We start from the raw sequence: 16,241 nt of genomic DNA on the forward strand, positions 1-16,241 counted from the left end.
TGGAAGATGACTCTGAAGAAACTACACAGGCTGCAGAACAGAGAGACAAGGAGACGGAAAATATGACAGATAATGAGAATATGGAGGATAGAATGAGAAGACTTAACATATATATTATCACAGTCCCAGAACAAATGAATGGATGAGAGGCAATATTCAAAGAGCTGAGAATTTTCCAAAACTGATGAAGACATGATTATACAGATTCTAGCAAAACATATTGTAAGCAGGAGTAAGGAATGAAAGCAGAGGGAAGGCAGGAGAGAAAGAAAACTACAGTTGGGTTTATCATAGTGAAACTGTACAACTCCAAAGACAAAGAGAATGTCTTAAAATTAGCCAGAACAAAAAAAGATCACTACAACGTGGAGAAGTTGGAACCCTTGTGTACTGTTAGTGGGAATGAAAATGATGCAGCTGCTGTGGAAAACAGTATTTCTCTTCCTCAAAAAAATAAAAATAGAATTATTATATGATCTAGCAATTCTATTTCTGGGTATATACCCAAAAGAATTGAAAGCAGGGTCTTGAAGATATATTCGCACACCATGTGCATGGCAGCTTTATTCACAGTAGTTAGAAGTTGGAACCAACCTACGTGTCCATTGAGGTATGAAGGGTTAAACAGAATGTGGTATATATATACAATGGAATATTACTCAGCCTTAAAAAGGAAAGAAAGTCTGACCAATGTATGTATGTACATAGATGAACATAGGTGAACCTTGAAGACATTATGCTAAGTGAAAGCCAGTCACAAAAAGACAAACACTGTATGATTTCACTTATATAAGGTACCTTGAGTAGTCAAGTTCATAGAGACAAAATAGAATGGTAGTTGCCAGGGTCTTGGGAGAGGAAGGAATGGGGAGTTGCCGTTTAATGGGTATAGAGTTTCAGTTTTCCAAGATGAAGGAGTTCTGGAGACGGATGGTGGTGATGGTTGCACAACAATATAAATGTACTTAATACCATTGAACTGTATACCTAAAAATGGTTAAGATAGTAAATTTTGTTATGTGCATTTTACCACATTAAAAAATAACTGGGGAAAAAAAAACATCACCTACAAAGGAATGACAGAGTGACAGCTGACTGACTTCTCAGGAGCTATGAGAGAGAAGAAGAATGTCTTCAAAGTATTGAAAGAGAAGAACTGCCAACCTAGGATAGTGTACCCAGTAACTACCTTCCAAGAACAAGGATAAAATAAAGATATCCTCAGATTACGGGAAAAACCGAGCACTTGCCACCAACAGACGTGTATAAAAGAAATGTCTAAAGGATGTGCTAGAGAGGAGGGAAATTACCCCAGGAGGGTGGAATAAGAGGGAATAGTGAATAAATCAGATGGTAAACATGTGCCTAAATCTAAGCAAACGTTGCCCTGATAAAATAGTGATAATTTGTGGGATTGAGAAGAATAGACAAGCCTGCGTGACACCCCATGTCACACGTCAGCAGCATACGGCACAGCCGGCTGCTCCTTAAAATGCTGTCTTGACTTTCCTGTCAGGACACCACACACTCACCTTCTGGCTGTTCTGTGCTCTGTATTCTTCGTTCAACCCTCTTCATCTCCCAACATCTTTTAACACTCGTGGCCATCTCAGGCTCAGTCTTTGCGCCTCTTCTCACATCTTTTACACCTACACCATTGGTGATTGTCTTAGTCTGTTCAGGCTGCTATAAAAAGTATCAGAGACTGGGTGGCTTATAAATAATGGAAATTAATTTCTCACAGTTCTGGAGGCTGGGAAATCCAAGATCAAGGTGCTGGCAGATTAGGTGTCTGGGGAAGGCTTGCTTTCTGGTTCATAGATAGTGACTTCTAGCTGTAATCTTTTTTTTTTTTTTGGCCACACCATGCAGCTTGCACCATGGGCTCTTAGTTCCCCGATCAGGGATTGAACCTGGGCCCTTGACAGTGAAAGTGCAGAGTCCTAACCACTGGACTGCCAGGGAATTCCCTCTAGCTGTAATTTTACGTGGTAGGAGGGGTGAGGGAGCTCTCAGGGTCTCTTTTCTAAGGGCACTAATGCCATTCATGAGGGCTGTGCCCTCATGACCTAATATCTCCCAAAGGCCCTACTTCCAAATATTATCACATTGGGTATTATAATTTAACATATGGGACTTCCCTGGTGGCTCAGTGGTTAAGAATCCACCTGCCAGTGCAGGGGACACGGGTTCGATCCCTGGCCCGGGAAGATGCCACATGCTGCGGAGCAGCTAAGCCCATGCACCACAACTGTGGAGCCCACGTACCGCAACTACTGCAGCCTGCCTGCTCTCGGGCCTGCATGCTGCAACTACTGAGCCCACGTGCTGCAACTACTGAAGCCCGCGCGCCTAGAGCCCATTCTCCGCAACAAGAGAAGCCACCGTAATGAGAAGCCCACGCACCACAATGAAGAATAGCCCCGGCTCGTCGCAACTAGAGAAAGCCCACGCACAGCAACGAAGACCCAGCGCAGCCCAAAAAAAAAATTTAGCATATGAATTGTGGGAGTACACAAATATTCAGACCATAGCAATGATCTTATCCATCATGGATTTAAACACCATGATGTTTAAACCTCTCCCCTCAAACCTCTCCTGTGAGTATCCAACTCATGTATCAAATTGCTTGCTCAGTGTTCCCACTTGGATGTCTTAATAAGCATCTTAACAAATTTAACATGTTCAAAACTGAGTTCTAGATACTGTTCCCCACACCTGCTCCTCTGGCATAACTTCCCCAACTCATCATCCTAGTTGCTCAGGCCAGAATCGTCCTTGACTCGTCCTTGCTCTCATCCTCATTGGATAGCCAGTCCATCAGCAAATCTTTTTGACTTTATCTTCAAAAATATTTCCTGACCACTGTGCACCACCTCCACCACTGTTACCTGTCACCTTGATCTAGGCCATTATCCTCTCCCACCTAGGTTTTTGCAGTTGCCTCATAACTGGTTTCCCCACTTCTGCCATTTCACTCTTCTATTCATTTCCCTGTGCTGTAGACACAGTGGTTCTGGAAATGATTTTCTTCAACCAATTTGAAGAAATTGATGGCAAAATCCTAAAGGTGGCTCCCAAGATTCCTGTCTCATGGATATTCAATCAAACACTACTCCAGGTTCTGCTATGAAGAGATTTTGCAGAAGTAATTAAAGTCTGAGGGTAGTTGATATTAAGATAAAAGAAGAGCTTTCTCTGGCTGGTGGCAGAAGAGGAAGCATGAGAAGTACTTGAGCACCATCACTGGTTTCAAGCTGGAGGGACCAGGTAGGGGGAAATGTGAGTGGCCTCCAGGAGAAGAGTGGCCCCTGGCTGATTGCTAGCAAGGAAGTGGGGACCTTAGACCTAGAGCTGGAAGGAACTGGATTCTGCCAACTTGAATGAGTTTTGAAGCAGGTTCTTCCCCGTGCCTCCTGGTAAGAGTGGAACCCAGCTGATAACTTGACTTCCACCTTCTGAAGACAAGAGCTGAGACCCTTGAGACCTTTGTGAGATAGAGCTGAGAATTTTTCCAGAACTGATAGAAGACATGAATAGGACCTATATCCCTAAGCAGAGAGCCCTACAGAGCTCTTGCCTGGACTTCTGACCTACAGAATTGAGATAATAAATAGGTGCTGTTTTAAGCACCGAAGTTTGTGATTTGTTTCATAGCAATAGAAACTAATTATAGGGGCATCTTTAAAAATCACATCTAAAGGCTGTGAAGGTGTTTCTTCAGAAACACTGCTTTAGGTAATTCTTTGTTTTTTTCCACCAGACTGTTCCCAAGCCCATTGCCCTGGAGCCATGTTTTGGCAACAAAGCTGCTGTCCTCTCTGTGTTTGTGAGGCTCCCTCGAGGCCTCGGTGGAATCCCTCCTCCTGGGCAATCGGGTGAGTAGATGAGGGTCATTGACAAATGAGGTTTATGTTTTAGATGTGTGAAGGCTCCTTCCCTTTCGTAGAGAACTTGGTTATAAAAGCGATATTGCATTCAGGCAGACCTCGGAGATATTGCAGGTTCGGTTCCACAAAACGTCAATAAAGCAAATATCACAATAAAGCGAGTCACATGAATTTTTTGGTTTCCCAGTGCATATAAGTTATGTCTACATTATACTGTAGCCTGTTAAGGTGCAATAGCATTATGTCTAAAAAGACAAGGTACATCCTTAATTTAAAAATGCTTTATTGCTAAAAATGCTAACTATTATCTGACAATGCGGGGTTGCCATAAACCTTCAATTTGTTAAAAAACAACAACAACAACAACAACACAGTATCTGTGAGGCACAATAAAATGGGGTATACCTGTAGTGCCTGCCTCGTGTCGTTGTGAGGATTTGGAGAGATGATCCCATCGCCACTGTATTCCTAACCCATCGTTCCTGAGGTCACCATTCCTTCCTGGGAAAAATCTGGATCTCCTCACTGCCCCAGCCTCTTCAGCCTGCCAGTGGTATTGGTGCTTTCGGCCAAACCTTCTTTGCCGCCAGTGTTTCCAGTCCCCCGGGTCTGTGTTGCTCCTTTACTATCTTTTTCCTTGCTCTGCCTCTAAATGTAGGCTTTCTCCCTCTTCACTCCATATGCTCTTCCTCTGTATCTTACTTGCTCTCATGGCTTCCAGCTAGCTCCCTCAAGCTAGTGGTTCTCAAATTGGTATTTCTAACACTACTGTATTTCTTTTTCTTTTTCACTCTAAGTATAAGGCACAAACAACAATTATAACATCCTAAAGGAAGTTTTTGAAAATTTATTCACAATTCTACCATCCAACACCCACCAATTTTCACTATTCTGTTTCCTTTCCAGCCCTTATCAGCAATTTAGTTGCAATGATTGTATAACTAATTTTTATTCTTCTTTTTTCATGTAACTATCATAAACATTTTTACAACTTACTGTATAGTGTTTTACCCATCTTTTACACTACTCCATCAAATACTTGAATCATAATTTAGATAAACATTCTTTTACTGTTGAACAGGAAGGAAATATGGAATATAGTTTTGGAAGTATTTTGATTAATCATGGAGTACTTTGGAGGGATGCCTCAGACAATATGAATGTTTTAGACAACTTTCAGTTGAGATGATTCTGCAGGCCTCCACTCCAACTCAGCTTTCGGAAGGTCTGGGTCCGTGGTGTTCTTATGAGGGAGGACATTAGGCATGGCCAGGTCAGGATTTATTGTCTTCATTTCATAAGCAAATGGCTTGATTTGCCCTCATCTAGGGATTCCTGTGAGTTCAGCCCCTAACTTGGCCTTGTCCATGTTGAGGGCAGAATGCCCATTAACCTGACGCTCTGGAGCAGTGTCTCCTGGTCTCCTGCCCAGCTCAGCAGACATTGACTGGTGCTCCCTGAGGGCAAGGTACTGGCTGGGGGTGGGAGGGGAGCGGTGACAGGCTTGCAACACTGTGGCCTTTCCTCCTCCAGACTTTGCCTGATGTGCCCCAACCCCCTGGACTCCTGATGAAGACCTGCTCACTGCTTGAGAGCTACCCGAAGGGTGGGGCCATCCCTGCCACCCCTTCTCTATCCCCCATTTCATTCATTCATTCATTCATTCATTCATTTTTATTGAAGTATAGTTGATTTACAGTATTATATTAGGTTCAGGTGTACAACATAGTGATTCAATATTTATAATAGATTGTACTACCTTTAAAGTTATTACAAAATAATGGCTAGTCTCCTTTCCAGTCTCTACACCTTAAGGTTCCTCCTGCTAAACCCTGGGCTTTTTTCTTTTTCACTGTGAGCTTATTATTCCCAAAAATTAAGTAATCACTGTCTTTCCCAGGTTAATATCTCTAATTCTTGTCCTCCTTGCCAAACTTCACACCCAATTATTCAATTGCCTACTTGAAATGTCTACTTGGATGCCTCAAGGTCTTATCAAACCTAAAATGTCCAAAATGGAGCTTGCCTTCTTTCCAACCAGTTGGTCCTTTGATCTCCATCTCAGTAAAGGAATTCATTATTCAGCCAGTTTCTCAAGCCAGAAACTCAAGAGTCATCCTAGGCAGTCCTCACCTCTCTATGTATAATTCACGGGCGAGTTCTGCTGGTCCTACATCTGGAGTCTCATTCTTCCACTTTGTTTCATTTACTCTACCACGTCTCTCATCTAACCTTAGCTGCCGTCTCTCCCCTGTAGTCTGCTTCTTCTACCCTTGACCTCTAAAATCACAGCCCCAACCCCCTCCCACACCCCCATCCAAGCCATTCGCCTGCAGTTAAAATCATTCTTTAAATAAGTAAATAAATAAATAAATGATGGTTATATTTCCCTGTGCTGTACAATATATCCTTGTTGCTTATTTATTTTATACATAGTAGTTTGTATCTCTTAATCCCATACCCCTGTCCTGCCCCTCCTGCCTTCCTTCTCACCACTGGTAACCAACACTTTGTTCTCTGTATCTGTGAGTCTGTTTCATTATATATATTCGTTTGTTCTCTTTTTTCAGATTCCACATATAAGTGATAACATGGAGTATTTATCTTTCTCTGTCTGACTTATTCACTAAGCGTAATAATCTTTAGGTTCATTCATATTGTTGCAAATGTCATGATTTTTTATGATTGAGTAGTATTCCAGTGTGTGTGTGTGTGTGTGTGTGTGTATAAAAAACATCTTCATTATCCATTCATCTGTTAATGGACACTTAGGTTGCTTCTATATCTTGGCTATTATAAATGATGCTGTGAACGTTGCTATGAACGTTGTGGGTGCATGTATCTTTTCAAATCAGTATTTCTGTTTTCTTTGGAAGTATACTCAGGAGTGGAATTGCTAGATTATATGGTAGTTCTACTTTTATTTTTTTGAGGAACCTCCATACTGTTTTCCACAGTGGCTTCACCAATTTACGTTCCCACCAACAGTATACAAGGGTTCCCCTTTCTCCACATCCTCACTGACACTTGTTATTTGTGATCTTTTTGATGATAGCCATTCTGACAGGTGTGAGATGATACCTCCTTGTGGTTTTGATTTGCATTTTCCTTATGATTAGTGATGTTGAGCAACTTTTCATGTGCCTGTTGGCCATCTGTATGGTGCCTGTATGTCTTCTTTGGGAAAATGTCTATTCAGGTCTTCTATTTTTTAATCGGGTTGTTTGGTTTTTTGATATTGAATTTATGAACTATTTATATATTTTATATTAACCCCTTATTGGTCATATCATTTCCAGATATTTTCTCCCATTCAGTAGGTTGTCTTTTCATTTTGTCAGGGTTTCCTTTGCTGTACAAAAACTTTTAAGTTTGGTTAGGTCACATTTGTTTATTTTTGCTTTTATTTTTTTTTGCCTTAAGAGACAGATCCAAAAAACTATTTGCTATGATTTATGTCAAAGAGTGTTCTGCCTATGTTCTCTTCTGGGATTTTTATGGTTTCAAGTCTTAGATTTAGGTCTTTATGTATATGGTGTGAGGAAATGTTCTAATCTCATTCTTTTACATGTAGCTGTCCAGTTTTCCCAGAACCACTTATTGAAGAGACTTTTCTCCGTTGTATATTCTTGCCTCCTTTGTCATAGATTAATTGACCATAAGTGCATGAGTTTATTTCGGGTCTCTCTATTCTGTTCCACTGATCTATGTGTCTGTATTTGTGGGAAAACCGTGATGTTTTGATTACTGTAGTAGCTTTTTAGTATAGTCTGAAGTCACAGAGCGTGCTATCTCCAGCTTCATTCTTTTTTCTCGAGATTGCTTTGGCGATTCAGGGTCTTTTGTGGTTCCATATAAATTTTAGTATTATTTGTTCTAGTTCTGTGGGAAATGTCATGGTTATTTTGATAGGGATTGCCTTAACTCTGTAGATTGCTTTGGGTAGTATGGACATTTTAACAATGTTCTTCCAATTCAAGAACACGGGATATCTTTCCATTTCTTTGTATCATTTTCAAATTCCTTCATAAATGTTTTGTAGTTATCAGATTATAAGTCTTTCACCTCTTTTTAAATTTTTTTTAAATTTTTATTTATTTTATTTATTTATTTTGGCCGCATTGGGTCTTTGTTGCTGCGCGCAGGCTTTCTCTAGTTGCGGCGAGCGGGAGCTACTCTTCATGGGCTTCTCATTGCAGTGTCTTCTCTTGTTGCAGAGCACGGGCTCTAGGCACACAGGCTTCAGTAGTTGTGGCGCGTGGGCTCAGTAGTTATGGCTCACGGGCTCTAGAGTACAGGCTCGGTAGTTGTGGCGCACAGGCTTAGTTGCTCCACGGCATGTGGGATCTTCCCAGACCAGGGCTCGAACCCGTGTCCCCTGCATTGGCAGGCAGATTCTTAACCACTGCACCAACAGGGAAGCCCCTTTTACCTCTTTGGTTAAGTTTATTCCTAGGTATTTTATGCTTTTTGATGTGATTTTAAACAGAATTATTTTCCTGCTTTCTCTTTCTGGTAGTTCATTATTAGTGTATAGAAAAGCAACAGATTTCTGTGTATTAATCTTGTCTCCTGCAACTACTGAATTCATTAGTTCTAATAGTTTTTTGGTGGAGACTTTAGGGTTTTCTATATATAGTATCATGGCATGTGCAAATAGTGACAGTTTGACTTCTTCCCTTCCAATTTGGATGCCTTTTCTTTCCTTTTCTCGTCTGATTGCTGTGACTAGGATCTACCCCTCATTTTAAATGGTGCCCTTCTCTGGACTCCCGAAGCACCTGGCTCTGTCTTTGCTATAACAGTGGTCACTGGTGTGGATTCCCCACTCCATGCCAGGTACTAAACCTGGCACTTAAAAGCTACTACCCCCCTCCCCCATTTTATAGACTTAGTGAGGTGGAGTAAGAAGCTCCTCTAACATGGCTCCTGGGGGCCTCAGCAGGGCTCTGAGCCTGTCTGGCCTCTTCCCATGCATAGGAATCCAGCTCCCCCAGGACTGTGCCTTCCCTAATGAACATCAAGTTAATCAATTACCAATACAAAAAGGAGAATGGACCCACCAGTCCCCAAAGCAAAGATGGTAGCGGAGGTGGTGGGGTGATAAGCCAGGTACCATTCTAAGACTTTACATCAGTTCACTCATTGACTTCTCATACAAACCCTGTGCTGTTCACCATTTACAAAAGAGGAAACTGAGGCACAGGGAAATTAAAGAACCTTGCTTATTCCAAAGTCTGGCCCCAGAGTCTATCCTAACCCTTATCATGGTGTAGATATCAAAATAACTAGTGCTAGCTGGCAATGTGGAATGAATCTGAATTTCATCATAAAGACTGCAGCTTTTTCTTGGAGAAAAAGACAGGAGAAACTTAATGCTTAAAGCATGTCTGCAATCTTATTTAGATGCTCCCACCACGAGGCAGAGCACTTTGCTTGGTAGATCTGCTGAAAAGTAAGGTACTCCTTTTGTGTAAAAATGGGGGAGGAGGAGAATATGTATTTGTACTTGTACAAATAAACCCTGAAAGAATATATACAAACTAATGAAAGAAGTTACTCTGATGGAAGGGGGGAATATGGAGGGAGACACAGGTTAGAGGTAAGATTTTTCCCATGTATGTACTTTATTTATTTATTGTACCATGTGAATGTAAAAAGAAATTTTTAAAATTATTTTTTAATAAAAGCAAGCTGCTCCTTAACATGTGTTCCCTCTGTGGGTTCTCCCAAGGTCTCGCAGTGGCCAGCGCCCTGGTGGACATTTCTCAGCAGATGCCAATAGTATACAAAGAGAAGTCAGGAGCGGTGAGAAACCGGAAACAGCAGCCCCCTGCACAGCCTGGGACCTGCATTTGATGCTGGGGCCAGGACTCCCTGTGAGCAAGGAGTGGCGTGCCAGAGCCGTCTGCAGAGAGGGAGCAGGCAAGGAGACACTGTGCAGGGCAGAAGACTGGAAACTCTCGAAACATCCACCTCATCTGCATGTTCACAAGCTTTCTTTGACGGTTTCTCCCATCTGTGCTCCAGCATCTAACCTTTTACTTTCATATAGGAAATAATTGATTTAGTTACAGGTCCAGGGGTGATCCAGTTGTTGCTGGAGGAGGCCGGTGTAGAGCGAGTGAGAGAGCTAGGAATGACACTCAGGTTCACGTGTGGAAAACTGTTCTTGGGACTGTTTCAACAGTGCAAAAAACAAAGATGTAGTGTTTACAAGTAGACATTTGTCATCAGTCATTCTTGAACATGGTCTTTTAAAAACTAGTCAGATGAATTAACTTGTTTTCATCTGAAGCCTGCTATCTTTTTAAAAAGATGTGCTATTTATTCTTGCACGATTTAGGCAAATATCTCTCTTTCAGGGAGTAACTTTTTTTCTAGTTGAGAATTAATAATGGTCCATCTCTTTTGAATCATAAGATAGAAGAGGCTGTTTTAAATGTCAGGGTCAGCAGTGTTACTTGGAATGTCAACTGATATAATGGGTAGTTTTCTGTAGCAACTTGATTAATTTAGTCTGAATCCATTTGAAGTTCTCTCTCTCTCTCCTCTCTTTCTCTTTCCCTCCCTCTCTCTCCTTCTCTTCCTCTTTACCTCTCTCTGTCTCTCTGTCTCTGTCTTTGTCTCTCTCTCTCTCCTTCTCACACACACACACACTCATACACTCACACACACACACACTAAGTGCCTAGACTTTAAATAGATCTAGCAATTGGAAAGTTAGTAAGCATAAGTTTTTACATAATTGCATTCCTACATTCTTATAAAATTTAAATAGCTATCACTGGCAATCTGCTCTTTTTCTAAAACCTAATTTGCCCTCAGGAAACAATTTTCTCACCCCGAGAAACATTTAACGTAGCAGCAGGGATTGAGAGGAAAACAGAAATGACCTAACTGTCAAAGCTCCTGTTTTTGTTATCAAAAAGGACACTAAATAAGGCATGTTCCCACGTGCCTCCTTGCCCCAGGTCACTCTAGGCCTGATGTTTGCTTCAGCCCTTCTGGGTGCTCCTGCCAAGGCACCACAGAGGGAGGGGCTCACTCATGTTACATGTCTCCCTTAAGCCGAAAAGAGCATGACAGCACTTGGGACCCCTTAATCAAAGGGCAACTCTTTGTTCCTGTAGTCTGCTTGAGCTGGTGGGTCATTCTTCATTCTCAGGCTCAGGTGGAGTGCCAGGAGAGGGTCGGTCTCCTGTTGTCGGGCAGAACCTGCCCAAAGCCTGGAGGAGGACCTGAAGCTGTTTGCCCTCTTTCCCCTCCTCCCCAGGAGGAGCTCAGGCCTCCCATGCTCCCTCCCAGACCCAACGGGTAGCTGTGGGGAGGGCAGTGAACGCTGATAAGGATGAAAAGCACATGGGAAAAATGGACAAGAGGAGAAAATTATGCCAAATGAAAAGTGACCAAATTGAAGTAGTGACCAAATTGAAGTGGAGTAGGCCAGTCCCTGCTCTTCTCCCCAGGGCACTGCCTGGATGGTGTGTTGTCCCCGTCCATGGTGCTCTGTATTCTGGCATTATGCAGCAGCCTCCCAAGATCTCTCTTCTGCTTCAAAACCCAGTGTTCTATGGCATTACCCTGAGGGCGTAGACCTTTAGACAACAGTGCTCAAGTTTGTGAATTTGGAGAAATTAATACTCAAAAGAGCAAAAACTGCGGCATTTCACCTTTATATCCAGTGCCTAGAGAGGGAGTATGACCTCTTCCCCAACACTAACCCCACTCCCATGAAGAATTGCCTGGAAAGATGTTTTCAAGGATGTTGAACCATAAAACACTGATGCACAAAACACCTCTACTTTGAGACTTGCCTCTCAAAATGCTGCTTTTTCACATTATTGTTAAAGAGCAGATGGTTCTGGAAAAGACCCCTCCTCTTACGAGCTCCCCACGTCCCTGCCCCAGATCACAGTACCCGCAGAGAGCCTGCCGGGGACTGGCCCTTCACCCCTGTGATTACCAGAAGGCCACTGGAGAAGACCCTCCCACAAGGGAAGTCCTTGTTTGTTCCAAGGACTGGTGTTTCCTTGGCAAAGAAGCTGCCTCCCCATGGTAGTCCCATGCCTTGAAATAATAAGCACCATGTCCCATAGCCACCTGGTTATTTTCTTTTTTCTAAAAGATAATGTTTATTTTTTAAAAGGAAGGAAGGAGCAAGTGAAGTTTAATTCTGCTCCAACAGTGGAGAAACAACTGAATCCACCTGCTTCTCCTTTGCAGCCAGTAGCAAACAGCTTCCTCCAGGCTTGGGCCAGAGGAAGGGGGTGGCAGGAGAAGGAGGCACTCAGCTTAGAGTCAGTTATCAAGAGGAAGTCATCTGGAACTTCAGAGCCTATATATAAATTAAAATAGTTATGAAAACATCGATATTGCACTTGTACATAACTATACAGTAGTGTCTGAATGTTCAGACATTTGGAGTGTACATAAAACAGAAGAATATCTTAATGTATTTTTATTAAACATAATTATGTCTGAGTTTGACCTAATATGTTTTTGTGCCATATATTGGATATCCAGGTTCAGAGAAGTCCTCTCCTTACGCCCTGATACAATGATAACAAAGCCACGAAAGGCATCCCCATTGCGCCCACGTGTTCAAATGCATCTGGGACTGATTGGATAGCTTCTAAAGTAGGAATCGTCTGTCAGTGCACATATGAAAATGCAGGCAGTGTGTGAAGAGACTCGAAGGCAGCCGGAATGTCTCTGTCCCTGTCATTGGCTCTGCAAGTGCGTTGTAACTCTCCTGTCAGCTTCTCGGAGCTGTGGGTGCCCAGGGAAGACCAATCTTGTCCTGAGAAACGCTCCTCTTAGTCTTTAGACTCCAAGACTGTACCTGTAGATCTAGTCAGATTTTCCAAAAAGGGCTTTTCCAGGCTGCATTTTGTTGTGGTTTTGTCTAAATTTTTAATGACCATTTCCCAGGACCATAGTTTACTATACTGAAAACTGGGAGTGGGAGTGGGCGTGGCTGCTTTGTTGATAAATAGCTCCTCATGGAGAACCTCACCCTGGCCTCCTGTCCACCTCCTGCCCCCTTCCCACACTGTTTGGGGAGAGGTCTGTGCTTCCCTGTGAGGATCACCTCTAAGTGTGGGAGGAGGTGTGCAGAGAAGGCAACCACATACTCCCTGAGCTAACCTGGAAGTAAAGCAGCCCTGGACAGAGACTGTCAGCAAAAGGCCTGAGGTGCACGATTGGAGATGCACCGGGAAATCCGGGGCAAATGGGAAGACCAGAGCACTATCTGTAGAAAAATACATTTTATCTTTCAGTGCAAATCTTGCTCCTTCAATTTAATAGAGTATATTTAGAGATGGGATGGGAGTGATTCACTTTCTTGGGTGGTGGTATCCTTTTCATTAACACCTTTGATCCTTACATTTCGTTCATTCATCCATTCATTCAACAAATATTCACTAAGTACTTACTAACAGCCTAAGCTAACACTAGAGCAGTGACTGAGATGGAAAAGCTGCTCTTCAGAATTACAACAGAATCCAGCTCCTCAAACCTGTCAACCCAGGAGACCTTTCCTTGTGGTTTCTGTGAGAATTGGCCACCTGAGGATAGACCCAGGAAGGCAGAGGGTCTGGCCTCAGGCCATGCACTGGCTCTCAGCCTGAAATGTTTACCCAATTTACCAAATGGCTCAAACCATAAAAATCACCGTGATGGTTTGTAGATAGCCAAGCCCACCAAGAGACATTTCCCCTGAGTTGTCCAAATTCATAAACACCCTCGCCTGCAGGGAGACGATTTGGGAGTGCAGAGGAAAACTGGCACCTTCTCTTTTAAAGGCAATAATGGAATCGACTTTCAATAACTGAATTTGTGCACAAAACATTCTAAACACTAGTGAAGCCTGTTTTGTTGAACTAATTTTGGCTCTGGAAATGTTTTATAGTTATTTACGGTTTTGTTTTGGGGTTTTTTGGTTTGGATTCAAGTTTAGTTTGTTAATATGTATAATTTAGCATCTGTTGCACTCATGTAAATATGGAGTAAGTATTGTAAACTATTTCATTGCTGGGGATTGTGGTTGTTATACATACATTAAGGACTGCAATTTTTTGGTATTTTTTGTATTGTAAAATAACAGCTAATTTAAGCCGGAACAAGAGAATTTAGGGAGGTCTGTGCATTTTAAACACAAATGTGAAGAACTTGTATATAAACAAAAGTAAATACTATAATACAAACTTCCTTCTGAAATAAAAGTAGATCTGATAAAAATGTGGGTTTTGTTCTAAGTGTTTGATTTTGTTTTGTTTCAATTATTTTTACAATTTGGTCATTAGAACCTTAAGAAAAGGGGAAAAACATGTTTTAAAAAGTTTACCAGTTTTCAGACTGCCTCAGAGGAAGCACTTGGCAGTCCATGACTGAGGTGTAAACCAACAGGGTGGGCACCTCAGACACCTCTGCGCAAAACTGAGCCCTGGGGTGTGGGAGGAGCCCTGAGCAGCTTGTGAGCAGACTCCCCAACATCCCCACTGTGGCCTACATTGCCCTCAACACACCAGTGCTGGGGACAGAAGACTCGTGTGCGGGACAGCTCTGCCCGGGCACCATCACACCCATGCCGGTGCCTCGCCAGCTGCCCTTGGTCATTCAGCTACTCGTACTCTCATGGGCTCCTGCTAAACCTCAGGTATGTTGATAGGTTTAGTCCTCCATGGCCACAGTGTTGTCCTTGGTCTTGAATTTTGATGAAGTTGTATGTCCATTCACAAAGTCTTGTCTGTAGGCCTTCTGCGTGCCCAGCCCCACTTTATGCGGCTCCTGCCCTCAGAACAGGGTCAGAACAGTGCATTTCAGCGCCCTGGTAGAGTGCAAAAGGTCTAGAAGGATAAGATCGGCATAAAGTAAGTTGAGAAAGTCCAGAAGAAGCACAAGGAAGGGCTGTGGTTCATACAGGGGAGGGTGGGTGAGGCACCAGGTCCAGGCCAGGAGGCTGGAGGAGGCCTGCCTACCAGAGCTTGGGCCTCGGCCAGGGTGGAAAAGAACTGAACTAGAGGCCACTGCCAGGTTGGGGAGGACCTTGAAACTGTTCCGGGGAGGGTTGTGGGAGCCATCAAGTGTCTCTGGCTAGAAACCTGTGATTGAGTGATACTGGGGCAGTTTGCTACAGCATCAACAGCATCTCCCAGCCCCCTTGCAGTTAGGTTGGAGCCATAAACTGGGCTTTAGCCAAGAAATGTTGGAAGACGTGATATATTCAAGTTCCAAACTTTGCACAAACACCGTGCTCCCACATGGGGCTCCCTGGAGGTCACGTGTTAAAGACGCTGGCGGTAATAAGGGTCCAAGTCACCACTTAAAGGCAAACCACCTGACCAGCAAGAGCTGTGTGCTGGCCTGTGCATCTGAAAAGCAAACTTTACCGACCCACTGAGATTTGGCATTTTATTACAACAGGTAGCTTTTCTTACTCTTATTAATACACAAACTGGCACCTTGAAGTACAAGGCAAGTATAACCAAAGCCTAAGGTATGTGGCATTGGCTTAGTTAGTGGTCAGGCGGCAGCAATGAGAAAACAGACACAGCAGACAGAACAGCTGGGGATCCCTGTCAGGTGGTGGCAAAACATCTGGTATGGCTATGATGTTAGATAACTTGTTAAAGCAAACTACGTGTTTACTGAGTCTTTTTGTTCAAGGGGAAGAAGCTGGAAAAAAAAACAGAATGTGGTATATGTCGATTGTCACTTGGCAAGAGAGTTGAGTTCCAGAAAAAAATTAGCCAGTTTACAAGCAGAAGTGAAGGGGGTGGAGAATCCTGAAATCCAGGGTTGTGAAGTGTTGGAAAAGCTAAATAGTCTTGCTTCCAGTCTCCAAACAGTAAGACTTGCTTATGAGCAAAAAAAGGCCCAGGGAGACAGTGACTTGGCCTCCAAGTAAGAATCACATAGAGGGTGTGGTCTTCCTGCTTGAGCCTCATAACCTCAAGGCCATCCTCTTGAGGGGGAGTCATGTGGATAAGCAAAGAAATAAAGCGAACCTGAGAACTGTGCCCAGGAAAGAACCAGGAATACTGTCATTGACCCTGGGCCTGCCTGGTAAATAAATAAATAGCGTAGGTTTCTGAGGCAATTATGTTGCCAAGAAAACCATTAGCTTAACCATAAAAAAATGAGAACAACCAACCCTGTGACTATTGAGAGTCTTAATTAGAACCACCCACAGGCGGGAAATGGTTGTGAAAGCTGTGCGAGGCGGGCCCACCACCCAACGCCACCTCAGATGTGGCCAGAGAGCAGATTTGGGCCTGGTCGGGAACCTCCCCCGCCCCCCCCCCCGCCCCCCCCCGCCGAGGCAGGGCCCGGCAGGATTCCAAA

The 16,241-nt window shown here is 43.2% G+C and overlaps 1 protein-coding gene across 1 annotated transcript in view; it reads left to right on the forward strand.

The window, feature by feature from the left end:
* The window catches only part of ATRN (attractin), a 159,026-nt gene extending 144,905 nt beyond the window's left edge, over positions 1 to 14,121 (forward strand). Inside the window, exons 28-29 of the mRNA XM_061209629.1 lie at positions 3,764 to 3,878; positions 9,625 to 14,121. Coding sequence (XP_061065612.1) covers positions 3,764 to 3,878; positions 9,625 to 9,749 — 240 coding nt within the window. The 3' untranslated portion in view covers positions 9,750 to 14,121. The remainder of the gene's footprint in view (positions 1 to 3,763; positions 3,879 to 9,624) is intronic.
* Positions 14,122 to 16,241: the final 2,120 nt, after the last annotated feature.

This window comes from Eubalaena glacialis, chromosome 13, assembly GCF_028564815.1.
Source record: "Eubalaena glacialis isolate mEubGla1 chromosome 13, mEubGla1.1.hap2.+ XY, whole genome shotgun sequence".
NCBI lineage: Eukaryota > Metazoa > Chordata > Mammalia > Artiodactyla > Balaenidae > Eubalaena > Eubalaena glacialis.